This window comes from Panthera uncia, chromosome F1 (assembly GCF_023721935.1).
Source record: "Panthera uncia isolate 11264 chromosome F1, Puncia_PCG_1.0, whole genome shotgun sequence".
Taxonomy (NCBI): domain Eukaryota; kingdom Metazoa; phylum Chordata; class Mammalia; order Carnivora; family Felidae; genus Panthera; species Panthera uncia.
In genome coordinates this window covers 39,927,621-39,948,525 of record NC_064813.1, presented here as the reverse complement: position 1 = coordinate 39,948,525, position 20,905 = coordinate 39,927,621, and the positions used below count along the sequence as shown (strand labels likewise).

General features: G+C 38.8%; 1 protein-coding gene and 1 non-coding gene across 7 annotated transcripts in view; both read right to left on the bottom strand.

The window, feature by feature from the left end:
- PPP1R12B (protein phosphatase 1 regulatory subunit 12B) overlaps positions 1-20,905 on the bottom strand; it is a 218,543-nt gene that overhangs the window by 78,525 nt on the left and 119,113 nt on the right. For all 6 annotated transcript variants that reach the window (XR_007458821.1, XM_049634368.1, XM_049634369.1 and 3 more), the window contains 5 exons: positions 17,617-17,707; positions 13,127-13,330; positions 11,075-11,264; positions 10,875-10,987; positions 8,841-8,882 (listed from right to left, as the gene is read on the bottom strand). Coding sequence is in view for 5 of the 6 variants with exons in the window: in XM_049634368.1 (XP_049490325.1) it covers positions 8,841-8,882; positions 10,875-10,987; positions 11,075-11,264; positions 13,127-13,330; positions 17,617-17,707 (640 nt within the window). In the remaining variant the exon portion in view is untranslated. The remainder of the gene's footprint in view (positions 1-8,840; positions 8,883-10,874; positions 10,988-11,074; positions 11,265-13,126; positions 13,331-17,616; positions 17,708-20,905) is intronic.
- LOC125926076 (U6 spliceosomal RNA) lies at positions 18,644-18,750 on the bottom strand. The gene has a single exon (XR_007458999.1). It is a non-coding gene; the product is annotated as a U6 spliceosomal RNA (small nuclear RNA).

Below are 20,905 nucleotides of genomic sequence, written 5' to 3'. Positions count from 1 at the left end.
GGTCAAGGGTTAACTGTACCGTCCCTTAGTAGTTGATAAACCTTCCACATCTTTGGATAAGAAGTTTGAGCAAAGCCCAAACAGATACCTTGAAGGTCAATTTATTCTATCTTAAAAAAGATTTCTGACTAGAGCAGAATTCACTGATGTAATGGGACAGTGGGTCCAAAAATTACAGGGTCTCAAAGGAATACATGTGAGCTTTGATTACTGAGATTTCCTTGGCAACAGCACGACCTAAAATTAATAGAGTCCTTAAAAGGAAGATGCCAAAAGAAACTTCGTTGGTTTATACAGCTTGGGCTAGAACAAGGCACAGTGTGACCCATATATAGAAAATCACAGCATCTGCAGTATTTTAAGAAGCTACAGTCACAAAGCAAGAGCAAATGTACAGTGAAAGGAAAGATCCTTCCAGGCTTATATGGAGTCAACCACTAGAGAAGAGTCTTCAGTGCACATTGGATAGAAGGCAGCTTCCCACACACAGAGCTGGTTGGCTGCCATGTCTCAATCTTCATCTTTTTCCTTGGGACTGCCCACTGTCATCAATTGTACAAATCCGGGACAGCTTGCTTTTCTTCATGAGAATGCTTGCCAACTCCCAGAGGCTGGCTATGACAGGGCTGTTTATAACAGCCATCGCTTATTCAATATATCCTTATAAGCATTTTTATATAACCAAATTTCTCAGACTTCTCAAAACCTTCTCATTCTGGGGACAAACTAACTACCCTGTTCCCTTCGTCTCTTTTTTTTTTTTTTCTTATCTGGCTACAGATAAAGAGGCTAAGGGAGGAAAATCTGTATTTTCTTATCCTTTCACTTGATTAAAAAGAGACTTGCTTTCACAAGATTGTGGCTGTTATATTTATATGGTATGCTGTGAAAAATATTACTTTGCTACATAAATAACTAACCCTGATAGCTCTGACAGCTTACCTTCGGTGTCTTTAAACTTAGTCAAACTGTTGTTCCCTCTCAACAGTGCAGTCTTGTCAGGGGACATACCTTACCATATTAGGTAATCAAGCCCCGAGAGAGGAGAAGCAAAACAGTCCTAGGATTTTACCTAAAAGGAGAATGGCAAAGATACTGCCCAGTGGCGGAGAGCAGACAGAAAATCACTGGATGCCCTCCAGCAGATTAAGGGGCTTCACGAGATTAAGTAACAAGATTAAAAAAAAATACTGCTTGAGAGAGGAAAGAGGATCCAGCAAATAGCCAGAAGCAAAGTTGTAAAAAATTAGAGCATACAGGCAAAGGGGCTATTATTTACCCAAAGAAAGGTGGGGGGGGGGGGGGGGGAGAGCGGGGTAAAGATCTATGAAACTAGAATTGTTGGAAATCCCTGCAGAAAAAGATAAACAGGAGGGCAACTGAGGCATAGAAATGAAAGCCTGCTTGACTAACAGAAATATGCGGGACTTGATTTGATCAGGTGCTCAGTTTCTAGCAGAAATGGAAACATTTAGTTCTTGTTTCTTCCCTTTCTCCTCATCACTTGTTCCCCCTACTTCAGCAACCCCTCTTAAGATTTATTTATCAAAATTCATCAGGTACATTTATAAAAACATATACTGGAGTTATATAGGAGCCTGGGCTACTTCTCTGACTCTCCAAAAAATTAATTCTTTGTGGATAAATTAATAAATAACTTCAAAATCACATGATTTTAAGGTCAATGGATGTATTCCAAAAGCCTTACTCTGATGCAGATTGAACCTGCAGATTTGGAAAACAGTATGAATGAATTTCGATCGTCTCTAACTATTAAGTGTATTTATTCATGTTCACTTTATGACTTTAGGAGGTAGCTACCATGACTATCCCTACTTTACAGATGAGGAAACTGAAGTATACAGCGGTTAAGTAACTTATCCAAAGTAGTTAAGTGGCCCAGGGAGTCTACCTAGCTCCTGGGTCTGCACTCTTACCCACTATGCTATATTGCTTGTCGTAACAGTATATCACATGAGATATAGAACAGATAGAAAGGTAGTACAACTGCCATGGACTAGGAACCCAGCGATGTGATCCTGGCAAGTTACTTAATCTCTCTGGACCTCAGCTGTTATCTTTAAAATGAGATGTTTAACTAGTTACCTAGAAGTTTAAGTCTCTTTCAGTTCTAAAATTCAGTCTATAATTGCCATCGTAGACATTACAGAGCTAACTCAGAGTTTAGCATCTGATAACACTCAGAAATAAGTTTTCAAAGAAACCCTCTTATCCGTAAGTGAAATGGAAGTGCTAGTTATTCAAAGATATAATAAAGCTGAGGAAAATCAGGCAAAGCAAAGGGGACCAAAAGCTGAGTGAACTTAAAAGATCACCTGCAGGGGCACCTGGGTGGCTCAGTCGGTTGAGCGTCCGACTTCGGCTCAGGTCATGATCTCGCGGTCCGTGAGTTCAAGCCCCGCGTCGGGCTCTGTGCTGACAGCTCAGAGCCTGGAGCCTGTTTCGGATTCTGTGTCTCCCCCTCTCTCTCTGACCCTCCCCCCGTTCATGCTCTGTCTCTCTCTGTCTCAAAAATAAATAAACGTTAGAATGGAGAAAATTTAAAAAAAAAAAAAAAAAAGATAATCTGCAAAGATGGTTAATCAATAGAATTGTTCTGATTAAACAAAAAAGTCCTATTCATATTCCCAGAGCTAACTACTAAGATTCATCAGTTCTTCCCCTTTGTGGTTCTTCCCCTTCTCACATTGAGTTTGGGAGTGTCCCAGGACTCTGTCTTTGGATTTCTTCTCCGTCTGCTTTCATTCTCTTGGTGATCTCATTCCATCTCCTGGTTTTAAATACAATCTATACATTTATTGACATTCAGTTCATATGTCCAGTCTGGACCACTCATCTGAACTCCAGACTCCTACTGCTAAGTCTTCTCTTGACATTTCCATGTGGATGTCAATCAGACATTAAATTTAACACTCCTAAAACCCAAACCACATGTCTGCTCTTCCCCCACCAAATCCATTCCTTCCACAGTCATCTCTATTTCAGTGAGAAAACTCCATTCTTTCAGTTGCCTTAGCTAAAAGTTTTGGTGTCCACCTTGATCACTACCCCTGCCATTTTTTTTTCACCCTATATCCAATCCAGCAGCAAATTTCATTGGTTCCAATTTCAAACTATATGCTAAATATGAAAACTTCCCAGCAGCTTTACTACCCATTCTCACTTTGGTCTAAACCACCATAAGTTTTTCCCTGGATGATTCGTAATAGCCTCCTAACTGATGTTCCTGCTTCCACCCGGATCCCTTTAGAGTATATCCTCCAAAGAGTAGGCAGAGGAACTCCTTCAAATATTAAGTATAATCATGTCACTCTTCTGCTCAAGACTCTACAGGGGCTACCCACTCATTCTGATCAAAAGCCAGAGCCTTTCCAATGACTTATCAGTCTCTGCCTTTGGGCCCTTCTGCTCATTCTGCTCTACCACACCGGTCTTTTCACCTGTCCTCAAGCACATCAGCTGTGCTTCTGCCTCAGAATCTTTGCAAGTGCTATTCCCCCTGTCTAAACTCTCTATTCCCATATGTCCACATGGCACCCCATCTTACTTCCTTTCATTCTAGGCTCAGATGATGCTTTCTCAGCAAGGTCTATCCTGACCACCCTACTTATAATGTCAACTTCCTATCCCACTCAGGCACTTCTGATTCCTTCCTATCCTACTCTCCATGGGTTTTCCAAAAACACTCATCACCTTTTCACACACTATTTACTTCACACACTTACTTATTTTATTTATTGTCCATCTCCTCCACTAGAATGTAAACTCCTTAAGAGCAGGGCTTTTTGTTCATTGTTGCATCTCCAGTATCTGGAAAATTGCCTGACTATAATAGGTACCTTAATGTACTTGTTCAGCAAGTAAATGAGGGGAAGGTTATAGAGGAGAAGGCAGGACAGAATGGGAAATGCATTTAGTCACTTTTGGTAGTAGAGACATTTCTGGCGCCAAGTGGCTCCAAAGGCAAGTTTTATTTTCTATTAAAGCTTAGTTCAAAACCAAGTTTTGGCAGCAAATTTCTATACGCTTCTAGCTTTTATTTAATTTGGAAATCTTACATTTAATGGCTTACTTCTTTTGGTACACTTTATCAACACATCTCTCCACTAGCATGCCACAGCCTTCCAAGGCACATACCTTAATATCCATGAATTAGTAATTCCTTAACAATATCTCCTTTACCCAATGCATTTTGAGGGGTGATGAGCAATCCAGATCTACTATTCCACCCTGGACTGGGAAAACTACATTGCTAGTTTTGAGGGTGAGGTTTCAGTGATTCTGTTCAGACTGACTTGCCTAAAAGCAACAGGGCTGGAGCCTAGGGATGCTGAGGGAGGCATCTTGTATGGAAATTCTTACTTCATGAAAGATATAAGTACCTATCTATGTCAAGGACAACAGAGGAACGCTGATATTCTACCCACTGACTGAATCTTGATACTCAGAGTAGGCTTTTTAGTCATCCTTCAAGGAGAAATTCCTTCACTTAAGGAAGTGAGATACTCCTAGCAAGTCATTTGGAACATATAATCTGTTGAGTAAAAAAACCAAATGGATAAATAGGGAATGCAGAAGGATGTAAGCCCCAATTTCAAGTCTGTTTCACTAAAATCAAACAAAAAGGTTCCCTGATGCAGGGGTACAGGGTGTTCAACCAACAGAGTCTTCATGTCCCTGAATACTTCTTAACTTCTTTGGGTCTCAGTGTTCTTAACTATAACATGAGGTCCCTAACTCAAGTTATCTCAAAATTCCCAAAAGCTGGGAGGCAAGTAACTTTACTACACAAGCAGTGTTCTTTCAAAATCCCTTTAAAACAAAAGAAGCTGTCTACTGTTCAGCTTCTTTAGGGCACCATTCTGTTCATCAGCATCTTTTCTGTTGACCACTTGTGCCCTCTAGTGATAAACTTAATTATACAACAGAATTGGCTTGGCAAACAGTCTGCTCCAGAGGAGTAAATGGGGGAAAACAGCAAGAATGCAGTAGATAAACTCAATGTTAAGCAAAAGAAAGGCAGGCCAAAGAGGTAGGTAAAAAAAGATGGAAAGATGCCAAATGGCCATCACGTTCTGCAGTGTGCCAATGACTGTGCCTTCCAGAGCAAACATTCAGTGCAATTACCTCTAGTAAAGAATACAAACACAGTCCTGAATATGTAATTTTTTTCACGTATCACTGGAATACCCTTCTTCCTCACATTAAGATCTAGATACAGTTTCTTTTTTCACTTAGTGAGATAACGGATATATTAAGACTTCTGGGAAATATCTACTACATACCTATGTGAATAATTAACAGATGTGCTCTAAACACACCTGTCAAGGAGGTGCTAAGACATTATATATCCATTGCCAGTCTCACCTGTCCATGGATTTTCCAATGGAAATGGGTTCTGACTAAAACTATGTAGTATGCCGGGCTTAAGCAAAATCCCCAGCCTTCTAAGTATCATTCCTTGGTGTCCCCACCATAAAAATGCACGACTGGTCTTTCTCTTAACACGTAATTGATAACAAATATCAGGGCCCTTCCTGGCAATAAATCTTACCTGTATATAAGTGCTGGTTACATTTTTCTAGCATGGGTACACAAAAAGAAGAAATGGATTTCAACAATACCAACTGGGATTTAGGCTAAACAATAGAAAGGTCTTCTTAACCATGCTGTTGTTACTGATACATGGGTGAGAGGTCAAAGAATCTTCTTCTGAAATCTTTAAAAGGAGGAAACAAAATCTGTACTTAATTCTAACCCTGACTGGAATACAAGATAGGGATAATAACTAGTAAAGTTTCCTTTCTACTCCTAAAATGAAATATGACTGTATGTTTCATATATATGAAATGCAAGGACAGGCAATACTAATCCATGGTGATAGAAATCAGAAGAGTGGTTGCCTCTTGGGACAGGGAAGGGAGCATGAGGGAACTTTTCAGGGTGATGGAAAAGTTCTATATCTTAATTTGAGTGGTCTTTACATTGGTGTATACAACTGTCAAAACTCATCAAATAGTACACTTAAGTTCTGTGCAGTTTATTGATTGTGAATTATATCTCAAATATATATATATTCGAGATATATATTATATATATGCCAGTCTTGGGGAGAATTAATATTAATTTTAATTAATTTACAATTAATTTATAATTAACAGTATTTTATAATATTTATATTAATTTAATATTATTAATTTTAACTGATTTAATATATAATATGTAATATGTAATATATAATATATATAATATATGTATATAATATATATATAATATATATATGCCATAGTCTTGGGAAGAATTAATATTAATTTTAATTAATTTACAATTAATTTATACTTAAAAATATTTTATAATATTTATAATATTTATATTAATTTAATATTATTAATTTTAATTAATTTAATATATAATATATGTATATAATATATATATATAATACATATATATATATGCCATAGTCTTGGGAAGAATTACCTTTAAAGAAAAACCTTTAAAAATAATAGATTCTGCCACACTTCAGGAATAGGCTAAGAAAGAGAAGGGTGCTGTCATGACCTCAGTAGCATATATAGTTTCACTGAACCAGAAACCAAGAAAAGAAGAAACCGCCCTGCCTTCTCAGCAGTATCCATGCTGATTAGCTAACAGTGCCATTTCAACAGAACGCCCCCTCCTTTGGCTGGCTCAATTCCACTGCCTGATGGAAAGACATGGAAGTTGGGGAGAAAGAATGGTCCTAAGATATTACTGATCGCCTTGAAGTAGAATTGCAGCAATTTACACTGGGCCACGGCCAGGCCTATTGCTCTGTGGATCCATATGATGATAATGGCATCATGCCTGCTAGTGTTAGAAGAGAGTACTTGGGAGAAAAACAGTTAAGTGTGTGTTTTTTTTTTTTTTTCTTTTTTCTTCTTCAGTTAAGTAATGTTAAAGTTGTAACCCAATCTAACAGAAGCCAGACAAGACTAGGGCTGGGCTGGTTGTGCTCACCTGGGCTGGCCTACCTCCCCTCACACAGTCTGCAGCCCGAGGAGATGGTGGAGCCCAGATGGGTGTGTCATTGAAATAAACTTGAGTCATCAATCAAGCAAATGTATGCCTTTTAAAGGATTCCTCACCCTGCGCTGACTTGTCACCAGTCTTTCCTTCTACGTGGCTGGTGGGGATGCAGATGGGCCTGTACCAACTCTGGCTTGCCGGCATACATTCAAAGTGACCATTCTAGAGATAACAGACTATTGATTCTTCTCTAAGGATTCACATTGGAGTCGGCTTGACACATGGTAGACACTAGTAGATGCCTCAAGCAACTGGATGAGTGAAATGTTTCTCAGTCCGACAAATGACTTTCACGTCAAACTTCAGTAGTCTCTGCGATTCCTCACCAATCAGAAAATCCTTTCTAGAATTTTCAGTCAACTGTCCTAAAATGAAATTCTCTGGGAAGCACTGCGTCAAGAACATCTTAGCTTTCCTTACCTGGTGCCCTATGTTAGGATTTTCCCATGCTAAGTGCTTTGGAAAGGTGGAGACACAGATTTTCACTGACAAAAGACATTGTGTCACAACAAAAGCCGTCCTTGTTGGTATTCCCTTTATGGATTTAAATGGCCTCTGTAACCCTCAAGGGATTACAGTCCATTGCAGTGCTCTATAATCTATTATGCAGATCCTCTCTTTAGGTATCTTATAATTCCCCAAAGCAACTTTCCTACATCCACTCTGTGTCTCCAAAAGCCTTTCCCAGCCCCCCTTGAAGAACTGAAGAATTACTGTTATTTGTGCATGCAAATAACACACACACGAATACACACACACACACACACACACACACACTCACACATCCTGCTCCAACAGAACCTCTTTTGTGCTATTTCCACCTGACACAGCTCATCTTTGTGAAGTCACCTAGCTTCAACCAAGAGTAGGCAATTCCCACCTGTGTCACCATTAGTCACCTGGGCATTGCTTTTTGGAAGGCCACTACTGACTGTTTTGGATCTTGACTAAAATATAGGCAGGTCAATGGCATAATATAGTATTTTTATCTCTTCTGCTAAGAATGAGTTAGTTGTCAATTTTCAGGATGGGTTATCAAATATATTCTGAGAACATACTTTCAACTAACTGTAGGGTACAAGAAGGCCATCTTTTTACATAATTTCCAATAAAAACGTACATATAGTCTCAATTCATTTAGTCAAAACCACATTCCTTCCTGAACAACAGTACTAATAAGGGAACCACTAACTTTCTGTCATGTTTGAGTGGCTTTCAGGAACCTGGAGTTTCAAGAAAGCTGGGCCCGGGCTACGCACCAAAGAGAAAAGTTGGATGCTAGGCTGGAGTTGTAGAAGAGTCAAGGGTTTAATCTTATTTCAAAGTCAAATATAAGTAGCTTTTGGATTGTGTAATGTTTGCATTCTTCACATTTATGTTCCTTTCTATATATAAGTGTAGATCCATAAGAGAAATAGTATCACTCTTCAATTTTCTTCCAAAGATTTCCAAGTACTTTCTATAATCCAATAACATATTCACAGGAGAGAAAAAACAGACAGATCCTACAACTGTGTGAGATATCAGCAGAAGGCATAGAGAAACGCAGGAAACTTGCTCAAGAGCATGGGCATTGTTACAGCAACTGAGACAATACCACCAACCAACACCCGGCCACATCTCTCAGAGAGATGTCTACCTCCAAACTCTCCCTCAATGCAAATCTGCATTGGGCCTGCTCTTTTCTATTAAAAGTGTATGCACATGAGAAAGGCTGAACCAAAAGGGACAGGCCTCACTGACTTGCCACTTACCAGTGCTGCTTTTACCTCTTCAGAGACGTCAGTTTCATCTTCCTAAAAAGGAAGGAGGGAGGAAAACAAGAGGACCATGGTCACAGACATCCTTGAAAGCAACAAGGTCAGCTCCCATCAATTATGCGTCTTGGCATTTCAAACATAGGCAATGAGAACTGACTGCCAAGTGACGCTCTGTTACTGCTGCTTTTAACAGCCGCCAAAGGCAGACAGCTTAGGAACATTGCCTGTCATTAAAAACATCAAATAAGCCATAGCTGGAAAAGGGGGGTCATTAAGAAAGACAGACTTTATTTCATCTCTGTCAATAGTTATCTGTTTGGTCCTATAAAAATGAGATACTTTTTGGGGTGCCTCAGTGGCTCAGTTGGTTAAGCGTGCGACTCTTGATTTCAGCTCAGGTCTTGATCTCATGGTCATGAGATCGAGCCTTGTGTCGGGCTCTGCGCTGACGGCACACAGCCTGTTTGATTCTCTTTCTCCTTCTCTCTCTCAAAATAAATAAAAAATAAATTTAAAAAGCTTTTTTTTTAAAAAAAAAAGAGATACTTTTACCTAAAAAATAGTTTCTAACAGATGACTGTTAGTCAGTTATATACTGTCTCATTTCTTGTCTCACTGAATGGTTCATCTAACTTTCAAATGATCATTGGTATTCAGGGACCTCCTGATTATTGGTCACTTGCATTTTTAAAATGCCAATAACAGGGGTGCCTGGGTGGCTCAACTGGTTGATTTGCGCTCAGGTCATGATCTCACACTTCATTAGATTGAGCCTTGAGACAGGCCCTGCACTGACAGCATGGAGCCTGCTTGGAATTCTCTCTCTCTTTCTGCCCTCCCCACTACCACCCTGCTTGCACACGCGTGATCTCTCTCTCTCTCTCTCCCAAAACAAATAAACAAACATTTTTCAAAATGCCAATAACAAAGCTGAGTGAGAAGGGTATAGAAGAGGGGCTCCTGGGTGGCTCAGTTGGTTAAAATCCAACTCTTAGTTTCGGCTCAGGTCATATCTCATGGTTCCTGGGTTCGAGCCCCACCTCAGGCTCCATGTTGACAGCATGAGGCCTGCTTAGGATTCTTTCTCCCTCTCTCTCTCTGTCCCCCCTTGTTCACTCTCTCTCTCGCTCTCAAAATAAATTTTGTTTATTTATTTACTTTGAGAGACAAAGAGCAAGCAGGAGAGGGGCAGACAGAGAGGGAGAGAGAGCATCCCAAGCAGGCTCCACACTGTCAGCACAGAGCCCAACATGGGGCTCAAGCTCATGAACCATGAGATCACGACCTGAGCCGACAGCAAGAGTCAGATGCTTAACTGCCTGAGCCACCCAGGTGCTCCTCAAAATTAATTAAAAAAAATTTTTTTTAATAACTTCTCTTAAATAAATAAACTTAAAAAAAAGAGAGAAGGGTATAGAACAAGAAGGTGAATTAAAGTACTGAATGTGTGTTTGCAGTTAGTAAGCACTGGTACATTTGTCTTTATTTTAAAGCCAAAGTTAATCTAGTTCATATTGTTTCTTTTTTCATATTGTTTCTTTTACTCAAAAGAGTAAAATTGAGTCAGATGAACTTGTGTTACAAACAGATTTTAAGCTCCCTGAAATTCTTGTAATGCTCCTAAAGTATTTTGTTAGAGTCTCTGCTCATATGTGATATTAAGATATTGTTGTCTACCTGCATGACTTTTGGGCAATATTAGGGAGAATGGCTGATATTTGACAAGCTTATTCCCTTGTTATATTTGCTTACATGGTTGTTGCTGATTTTCAATTTTTTTCATTCTTCACCAATTATTTACTGAGTGCCTACTATGTGCCTGGTACTACTGTTCTAGGCAGTGGGCATGCAGCCAAGAATACACCAAACGAGTCCCACACTAGGTGAGTCTTCTCTTTCCTCAGTAATGTGTCTTGATAATCTGCAAGATTTATGGGACCACATGCGGTTCTCTCTTTTTTAAAGTCAACATAAAGGACAACGGCCACGGGTGATGTGATATGTCCCAGCATGGACCAATCCACTCACATCCATTGTCCAGAAATTGATGCCTGTGCCTCTTCGTCGTTCCTTGGGCCTCCTCCTCTCACGGATGGACAGTCTATTAGAGGACTGATCATCCACATCTGCATCTTCACTCTCTGGCCAGAGATAAAACAAAGTGTGATCTTAGGAATCTGGGGCAGGCACACTAGCAAGGAGCCTGCATATTCTGAAGCTCCACATACCATTTTTGTCCATTTCTTTTGCAACTGCAGTGTTTGTGGTGGTCTCTGAACTCTCAGAGTCAGGGACTGAAGATCTGCTTGTCCGTAGCAGATGGGAACTGGTGTAGAGAGTGGGTCTTGATGCAGAAGGAGACACTGGTGTTGTGGGTTTGTCTGGTTGAGCTGAATACCTCAGGCGACGATAGACAGGCTGGAAATAATCCACAGGGTGAGATGTTAGAGGTCAAGTCCAACCAAATGATAAGGAGAGCAGGCTTCTTAAAGAAGGGCTTTTTTTCTATACCAAGAGGCTTACTAATAGTAGATGCTCAATAAATAGCCACTGAGCTGAACTACAGTCAGTTAGTTAGCCAGAAAGGAAACAGCTTCTGGATTCCTATTCTGATAATACCATCATGTTGACAGCAGCCCAGCCAGGAAAATTTTTCCTAAATCGACCAAAGGGCACGAGGTAACACTAATCTTGTTAATAAAAATTCCTTGATTTTGGAATGAAAATAAGAAGAATGGTGGCCTCTTCAAGATGGAGCACTGAAAGGCAAGGTTTTAGTAGAAAAATTAGAAGTTCAGGAATATGAAGATACAATACAGTTACCTGAGAACAGAGACCAAATCTAAGCATTCTACAAATTTTTGAATATTCTATCAAACTGCCATAACAGGCTTACTGAAACTTAAAAAAATTCCCATTTTCCCCTTTGAACTTTTTTTTCCCAACGAAAAAGACAGTCTGATAGTAAGCCTTAACTTGGTTTATTACAGATGCACAGATAATTATTGCTACATGTAGAGATTGTATACTTTTTTGTTTATAAAGACAGAAGCAATAAAATATAGTAAGCTTTGGAATCCGACAAAACTTGGTTCAAATTCTAGCTTCAGCACTTACTAGCTGTGTGGCCTTGAATAAGTTACTTAACTTCTCTGAGCCTCAGGTTCCTCATATGTAAAAGAGGGATAATATCTTCCTTAGAGAGGGCTGTGAGGATTATATGAGATCATGTACGTTAGGTGCTTAGAACAGTAGCTAGTAATAAGTACTCAATAAACAAATAAACAGTAGCAGATAAAAAAAACAGAAAAAAACCAAAATAACCTTAGTTAGTTGATATAGCTTAGCCATTCAGCAATGGACCAAGGGGATTCCTTTCTCCTCTAACTATGGTAATGGTAAAATTTAACATCCCAATTGAGACACTTCTCAGAGTGAAGATGAATGGTATCGCTAATTACAGAGATAACAGGTGTACTATGAACCATCCGAGGTAAACCGGGAGGAGTTACGTTCACCCTAAACATAACCCTATTTGAGAAAGGGAACAGAAGTTAACATGTCTACCTCAATAGTGACATCTTGTGGCATGGGACTGAGTGGTGCTTTGTAAAATCAGGTTTGTAGGAGTCTAGAGAACAATATAATCATGGCTGAGAGAGCACTCTGGAGCCTGACTGGCTATGTTCAAGTTCTTGTTTAACCGCTTCTCATCTGTGTGAAACACTGGGCAAGTTAGTTAACCTCTTTGTGACTCAATTTCCTCATATTTAAAGTGAGGGCTCAGAGGGCTGTTTGAGGATTAGATGAATTAATACATATGAAGGAGCTGAAATAATGCCCAGGATACAGTGAACACTCAATAAATCCTCACATTTCTATTTGTATTTTTATTATACTGTAACCTCTCTTTTTAGGATAGAAAGACATCATTAGTTTAAGAATTAGCTAAACTTACTGAGGCAATCATTTCACTATAAATATCAAACCATCATGTTGTACACCTAAAATTAATAAAATGTTATGTGTCAGCATTTCAATGAAACCGGATAAAAAATAAGCATTAGTTAACTCCAAGAGGAAACAAGTGATCACTTAAGGACTGATAGCTTGAGTTCTTTCAGTCACACGGGTTTGCCAACTAGAGGGAGACATTATCAGTGTTTTCTAGGAGTTGTTCACGATAAAGCAGCACAGCGCCTGACTGATCAGTGAGGAAGGGATTCCCCACATTAATGTCCCTGCTTTTAGCACAGTACATGCCCGCAAAAGTGACTTACCTCCTCATCCAGACTCCCGCCCCAGGGTTGACGGCTCTCGCCAGCTTCCTTTGCCGGGACTGCTGAGGGCTCATGCTTCTCTGTGCTTCCCTCAAGCCCTTCAGTGCCCGCAGGCTTCTGGCTAGGCTGCTCCTGAGCTTGCCGTTCTGCCCTCGAACGGCTGAATGTCCTTTCTGCTTCTTGAAGGTCCGTTAGTGTCACACCCTGGGAAAACGGCCCAAGGTCAGGGAAGTTTCACTCTAACCAAGGAATAACTCTTAATAAATGAGCAGGGAAACCGCCTTAAAGATCTGGTAGTACCAAAGTCCAGTATCAAAGCTCCCCAAACGCATGAGGCCATTTCAAGCAAGATATGCTTAAAAATGAACACCTCAGTGTGCAAAGAGCCCAGCCTGAGTCTAGGTACCTTTTAAATGCAATACTTAGCTTTCCACTTTGAGTTCCAGGAAACAGGGCAACATTGATGCCCATCTGTTGTAGATGTACTTCTCTCATGCCCCTAGTTTGCAACATCTTTGTTTGAAAGCTCCATACCCTCCCAAGAGAAAATAGTTATCAAGAGAGATTCTCTGAAGAGCAGATACTAGAAAAACTTAATTTTACTTATGGGAAGAAAAACCAGCTCCAAAAAGGTGAAAGTTCAGAGCCAGGCTAGAACAACAACAAAAGCCAGCCAACCAAAAACATGACACCACCTAAACTAGCTTTCCTCTAAGATGATTTTCTAAGTAACTCTAGGAACGTCACACAGAAACTTTCCAATAATTGATATTTCCCTCAGGCTCTCAGGAGCAGCCATACGGAAGAAAAGCAATTAGGAGGCATCTGTAGAAAAAGGGAGAAAGAGAGTAAGGACCAGAGTGAACGGATTCTAACTCAAGCAGTTATATGCTCAAGTCCTCAGGAGATGGGAGTTCTAAAGCTGGAAGGTAGTTGAGCAGGTACTATATCCACAACTTGTTTGTTTGTTTTTAAACTAATCATGAATTTAGTCACTCACTCTCTTAATAAATTACTAAGTATCTTTAAGCACTGGAACTACAAAGACAAAATGGTTCCTGTACTCAAGAACCTTTTAATCTAGTGGAAAAGACATAAGAAAGCAGTTGGGTATAATGGAATGTAAGGTTTAAGACAGAATATATGATCCACCAAATTCCATTTTTGAGAATTTACTCAAAAGAACTGAAAGCAGGGTCTCAGAGAGATCATTTGTTTGCCCACGTTCATAGCGGTATTATTCACAACATACAAACGGTGGAAGCAACTGAAGTGTCCACCGGCAGACGAGTGAATAAACAAAATGTGGTATATACAGAGGAATATCATTCATCCTTAAAAAAGAATGAAATACTGATACATATGCCACAACTTGAATGAACCTAGAAGACATTATGTAAGTGAAATAAGCCAGCCACCAAAGGACAAACACTGGATGATGCCACTTGTATGAAGTACTTAGATTAGTAAATTCATAGACATAAGAAGTAGAATGGTGGTTGCCAGAAGCTGGGGGGAGAGATGGAATTATTGTTGAATGGGTATGGAGTTTCAGTTTGGGAAGATAAGAAATGTACTGGAGACAGACGGTGGTAACAGTTGCAAAATAATGTGAATTACTTAATGCCACTGAACCACACACTTAAAAAATGGTTAAGGTGGTAAATTGTATGTTATGTATATTTTACCACAAGAAACTAAACCGAAACAAAAAAATTATAGTCAGTCTTGGTCCTCATGGAGGTTATATTCCAAGAGGGGAAGACAGAGGAATAATAATCAACCAAAAATAAAATAACAGCTGTCATAATTACTATAAAGGAAGGATACCTAGCCTATTTGGGGAAGGTCAGGGAAGACAAGGGTACCTTTGTGGCTATTTAAAAAGTCCCCTTTTCAGTCCTCAGCTTTCTTACTTGACCTCTGTAGTATTTAAAACTGTTACCTTCACCTTTTACCTGGAAACTGACTTTCTCTCTCTCTCTTTTTTTTTTTTTTTTTTTTTTTTTTTTGAGAGAGTGCTAGCAGGGGACGGCAGAGAGAAAGGGAGACAAAGAATCCAAAACAAGCTCCGCGCTGTCAGCACAAAGCCCGACATGGGCTCGAAGCTACCAACGGCAAGATGATGACCTGAGCTGAAGTCGGATGCTCAACCGACTGAGCCACCCAGGGGCCCCTGGAAACTGACTTTTCATTTACTTCTATACCGTTACTACTTCCTGGTTTACTTTCATCTCTCTGGCTGCTCCTTTTAATTGTGCTTCATCAGCTCATCGTCCTCTGCCTCCTTAATGCCAATTCACAGCTTTCTCTCCCTTCTCCTCACCACTGCATACGGCGTTCAAGGTCTTGGTACTCCCAGCTTGGACTACTGTAATAGTTTCCTAACCGGTCTTCTAGTTTCCTGGCTTCACAAACATACTTTTGCCTACCATTCCCATCAGTTCTCTGCATGGTGGACTTCCACAAAATATAACACAGACTATATCGGACTCTTCTCTACTTCAATGGCTCCCTTAGGAATTTTTTTTCTTTTAAAAACATCTTTATTGAAACAAACTCACATATCATAAAACCCACCATTTAAAAGTACAGGCATACCTCAGAGATATTGAGGGTTTGATTCCAGACCACTGTGATAAAGGGAGTATCACAATACAGCCAGGCAAACAAATTTTCTGGTTTCTCGGTGCATATAAAAGTTATGTTTACACTACGTTGTGGTCTATTAATTGTGCAACAGCATTATGTTCAAAAAACGATGGATATACCTTAATTAAAAAACACTTTACTGCTAAAAAAATGCTAACAATCATCTGAGCTTTTCAGTGAGTCATAATCTTTTTGCTGGTGGAGGGTCATGCCTTTATGTTAATGGCTGCTGACGGATCAGGGTGGCTGTGGCAATTTCTTACAATACGACAACAATGAAGGAAATGTGCTGCGTGGGTTGACTCTTGCTTTCATGAACAATTTTTCTGTAGCATGCGATACTGTTTGATAGCATCTTACTCACAGTAGAACTGCTTTCAAAATTGGACTCAATCCTCTCAAACCCTGCCACTGCTTTATCAACTAAGCTTAGATAGTATTCTAAATCCTTTGTTGTCATTTCAATAATCTTCACGGCATCTTCACCAGGAGTAGATTCCATGTCAAGAAACAACTTTTTTCGCTCACCCATAAGAAGCAACTCCTCATCTGTTCAAGTTTTATCATGAGATCACAGCCATTCATCCTGTCTTCAGGCTCCACAGCTAACTCTAGTTCTCTTGCTATTTCCACATCTGCAGTTATGCATCCCACTGAACTCTGAACTTCCAATTTGTGTGTGTGTGTGTATGTATATATATGTATATATGTACACACACACACACACACATATATATATAAAGACAGTACCTGCAAAGTGCAATAAAATGAGGTCTGCCTGTATACAAGGCAGTGATTTTTAGCATATTCACAGACTTGTACAACCATCATCACCATCTCATTTCGGAACATTTTACCACCCCAGAAAGAAACTCCACGTTCATCAGCAGCCCCTCCCCATCCCTCCTTCTCTCCCACCCCTGGCAACCACTAATCTATTTTCTCTTTCTCTGGCTTTGCCTATTCTGGGTATTTTCATATAAATGGAATCATGTCTGGTTTCTTTCACTTAACATAAGGTTTTCTTAAGGTTCACGCACATTGTAGCATTAACATGTATGAGTACTTCATTTCTTTCTATTGCCAAATAATATTCTACTGTATGAATATATAACATTTCGTTTACCCGTTTCTCTGTTAACGGAAATTTGTATTCTTTTTTTCTCCAGTTATGTCAACTGCTTAATTTATCTGGTCTGCTCAAAGGTTCAGCTTGTGCCCACTACCACTGTGCCTGCTAAGGAGAGCTGAGGCACAACCAGCCACACAATGCTAAACCTTGCTGCAGCTGGGAGCCCAGGACTCAACTCTACAGCAAGCCTGCAAGCTCCACACATGGAGTTTGGTATGCGTAGCAAGTTAACTCTACCCAGAGTTCAGAGATGACCCTAAATTTGGGATTTGGGCTACTGTGAATAATGCTGTTATAAACATCTATGTACAAGTTTTTGTGTGGACATATGTTTTCATTTTCCTTGAGTAGATACCTAAGAGTAGAATTGCTACATCGTATGGTATCTGTATATATAACATTTTGAGGAAGTGCCAAACTGTTCTCCTTTAGGGATCTTAAGATGTGGGTGGCCCCTTAAGCACAAATGGAATGATGAGTCTTGTGAAGGAAAGGAGATAAACCTGCTCTGAACCTGGAGATACAAAAGTGAGAGTGGGTAGGCGTAGCTATAACTTCATCTGATACCACGTGGTGGAAGATTGAAGACAGGTGAAAACTTTTACTACAGTGGCTGGAATAAGGCTCTCATCTTACTGTTTTTTCATTATAGCTCCAACAGAAAGGAAGATAGACAAAATGACATAAAAAAGAAGGTCACACTCACTTGAGTAGACCTTCGAGTCTGCCGAGCTTGTCGGGAGCGTGCTTTCCGTAAAGATTCTGCTTCCTCATCCCGTACAGGAGTCAGATATGACCTGCAAAGAAAAAAAGTAATACCAGACGTAAGATCTTTGCTACCCGTACTTGAGGAACGACAAGGGACTTCCACATACTGAAGTGATTTCTACACTCTAGGAATGAATTTGGGCAGAATCAAAATGATAGAAACGCTATCAGTGAAAATGGCATAATCCAACACATTACTTTTAAATGTATTACTTTTCATGCAGAATCATGTCATCTGTGAAATGAGAATTTCATTTCTTCTTTCCCTACCCTTACAATTTTTATTTCTTTTCTTGATTTAATGCTCTGGCCAGAACCTCCAGGACATATTGAAAAGGAGTAATGATAGTAAGTTTCCATGCTTTGTTCCTGCCTTCAGAGAGAAAAAGCATTCAGCATTTTATTACTGTGATGTCTAAGATTTCTGTAGACACTGCTTCTCAATTAATTAATTGAGAAGTTAATCAATTATTTTTTAATCATTAGTGTGTGTCAAACTTATCACATGTGTTTCTTCCCCATATATTGAGATTATTATCATTTTCCTTCTTTTTTTGTTACTAAGGTGAATCACATTGAATAATTTTTGAATGATAAAATAACCTTGAATTCTTAGGATAAACTCAACTTGGCCATGATGCATCAAATTTTTTTTAAGAAATATTTATTTTATTTTATTATTTTTTTAAAGTAAGCTCTATGTCCAATTTGGGACTTGAACTCACAGCCTTGAGATCAAGAATCACATGTCCTATCGAACGAGTCAGCCAGGTACCCCTATATAGATTGACTTTTATATAAAGTCAGTATTATTTAATTTAAGATTTCTCCATCCCTGTTTATTAGAGAAATTGGTCTATAATTTTCCCTTCTTTTTTTTTTTTTGTTTTTGAAAATGTTTTATTTATTTATTTATTTTTATTTTTTTTGTGTGTTTCTTTTTTTTTTCATGAAATTTATTGTCGAAAAATATGGAACGCTTCACGAATTTGCATGTCATCCTTGCGCAGGGGCCATGCTAATCTTCTCTGTATCGTTCCAATTTTAGTATATGTGCTGCCGAAGCGAGCACTATAATTTTCCCTTCTTATAACAACTGGGCAAGTCTGGAAATTAAGGTTATAAAAGTTAAGAAGTGTTTTCTCCTTGTCGATTTTCTGTAAGAATTTATGTAAGATTAGGGTTGTTTCCTCCTGGAATAATTAGTAAAGTGCACAATGAAGACGTCTGGATTTTAAGTGCTCTTTTTAAAAAATTTTTTTAACATTTATTTATTTTTGAGAGACAGAGCATGAGCGGGGGAGGGGAAGACAGAGAGGGTGACACAATCCCAAGCAGGCTCCAGGCTCCAAACTGTCAGCAGAGCCTGATGTGGGGCTCGAACTCACCAACTGTGAGATCATGACCCTAGCTGAAGTCAGATGCTCAACCGACTGAGCCACCCAGGCGCCCCTTAAGTGTTCCTTATGGGAGGGTTTTAAATGAGGGGTTCAATTTCTTTGATTGATTTAGGCCTAGTCAGATGTTCTGTTTTGGTAGTATTTGTTTTTCAAAGAACTTTATATTTTTACATTTAGTGGCACAAAATTGTTCATAAAATTCTTATAGTATATTTAAAACATTTTTTTTAATGTTTATTTTTGAAGCAGAGAGAGACAGAGAGTGAGTGGGGGAGGAGCATAAGACAGGGAGACAGAAACTGAAGCAGGCTCCAGGCTCTGAGCTGTCAACACAGAGCCTGACATGGGGCTCGAACCCACGAGCCATGAGATCATGACCTGAGCTGAAGTTGGACACTTAACCGACTGAGCCACCCAGGTGCCCCAATTCTTATAGTATATTTTCATTGTCATTTTAGTATCTGTAGCAATGATTCTCAAATTCTTTGGTCTCAGGACCCTCTTACATTTTTAAACATTACTGAGGACCCCCGAAGAACTTTTGTTTATGTGTATCTTTTAATATTTACCTTAGCAGAAATTTAAAAAATATGCACTTATGTATTTAAAAATAATCAGCCCTATTACAAAAAGTTACATCAATAACTTATCTTTTATGAAAAATAACTGTATTTTCTAAAACAAAAAAATTTAGCAAGAGTCTTTATTTCATTTTTATAAATTTTCTTTAGTGCTGGCTTAATAGGAGATAGTTGGATTTTCATACATGCTTCATTCAATATGTTGCAATATGGTGTTTCAGTTAAAATATATAAAGAATATACAGTCTTGCATAGGTTTGTAGTTGGAAAAGGAAAGAGTATTATAATAGCTGGTAATTATGGACATTTTTCCTTGATACTACACCAAAACTGAAGTGGTAGTTTCTTAAAGATTAGCAACAATGTGGAATCTGAAACCATGTTAATTTATTGGTCTATTGGTCTATCTTGCACTTTGAATGGACCTTCTTACCCACGCATGACTTCAGGTTATTGTACACTGGTCCTTTGTAAAACATTGGTGCAGATCTTCCAAATGGTGACACATTTCATTACAGAATAATAATTTTATAAGTCACATTCGGTAACATAGGGGTAAGTTCCTTGACGTTGGCCTTGGCAATGATTTTTTCGGATTTGATACCAAAAGCAAAGGCAACAAAAGCAAAAATAAATAAGTAGGACTATATCAAACTAAAAAGCTTCTGCACAGCAAAGCAAACCATCAACAAAATGAAATGGCAACTTACAGAATGGAAGAAACTATTGGCAAATCATATATCTGAAAAGGGATTACTATCCAAAATAAAGAACTCATACAAATCAAGAGGGGGAGAAAAATCTGATCTCACTTACATGTGAAATATTAAAAAAAAAACCAACCTCATAGATATGGAGAACTGATTTGTAGTTAACAGAGGCAGGGAGTAGAAAGTGGGCAAAGTAGGTGAACATGCTCAAAAGGTACAAACTTTCATTTATAAGATTAGTAAGTCCTGGGTATATACGGTATGGTGACTATAATTTACAATGCCGTATTATGTATTTGAAAATTGTTAAGAGAGTAATTTTAAAAGTTCTTATCATGAGGAAAAAATTGTAATTATGTGTGATGATGGATGTTAACTAAACTTAGTTGTAATCATTTTATATTTATTAAATTACTAAGTTGTACACCTAAAACTAATACAATGTTACATGTCAATTGTATCTCAATAAAAATAATGGAAAAATAAAACATAAAAAATCATTCTTTAATATCACCTTTGATATTTTATTTAAAAAA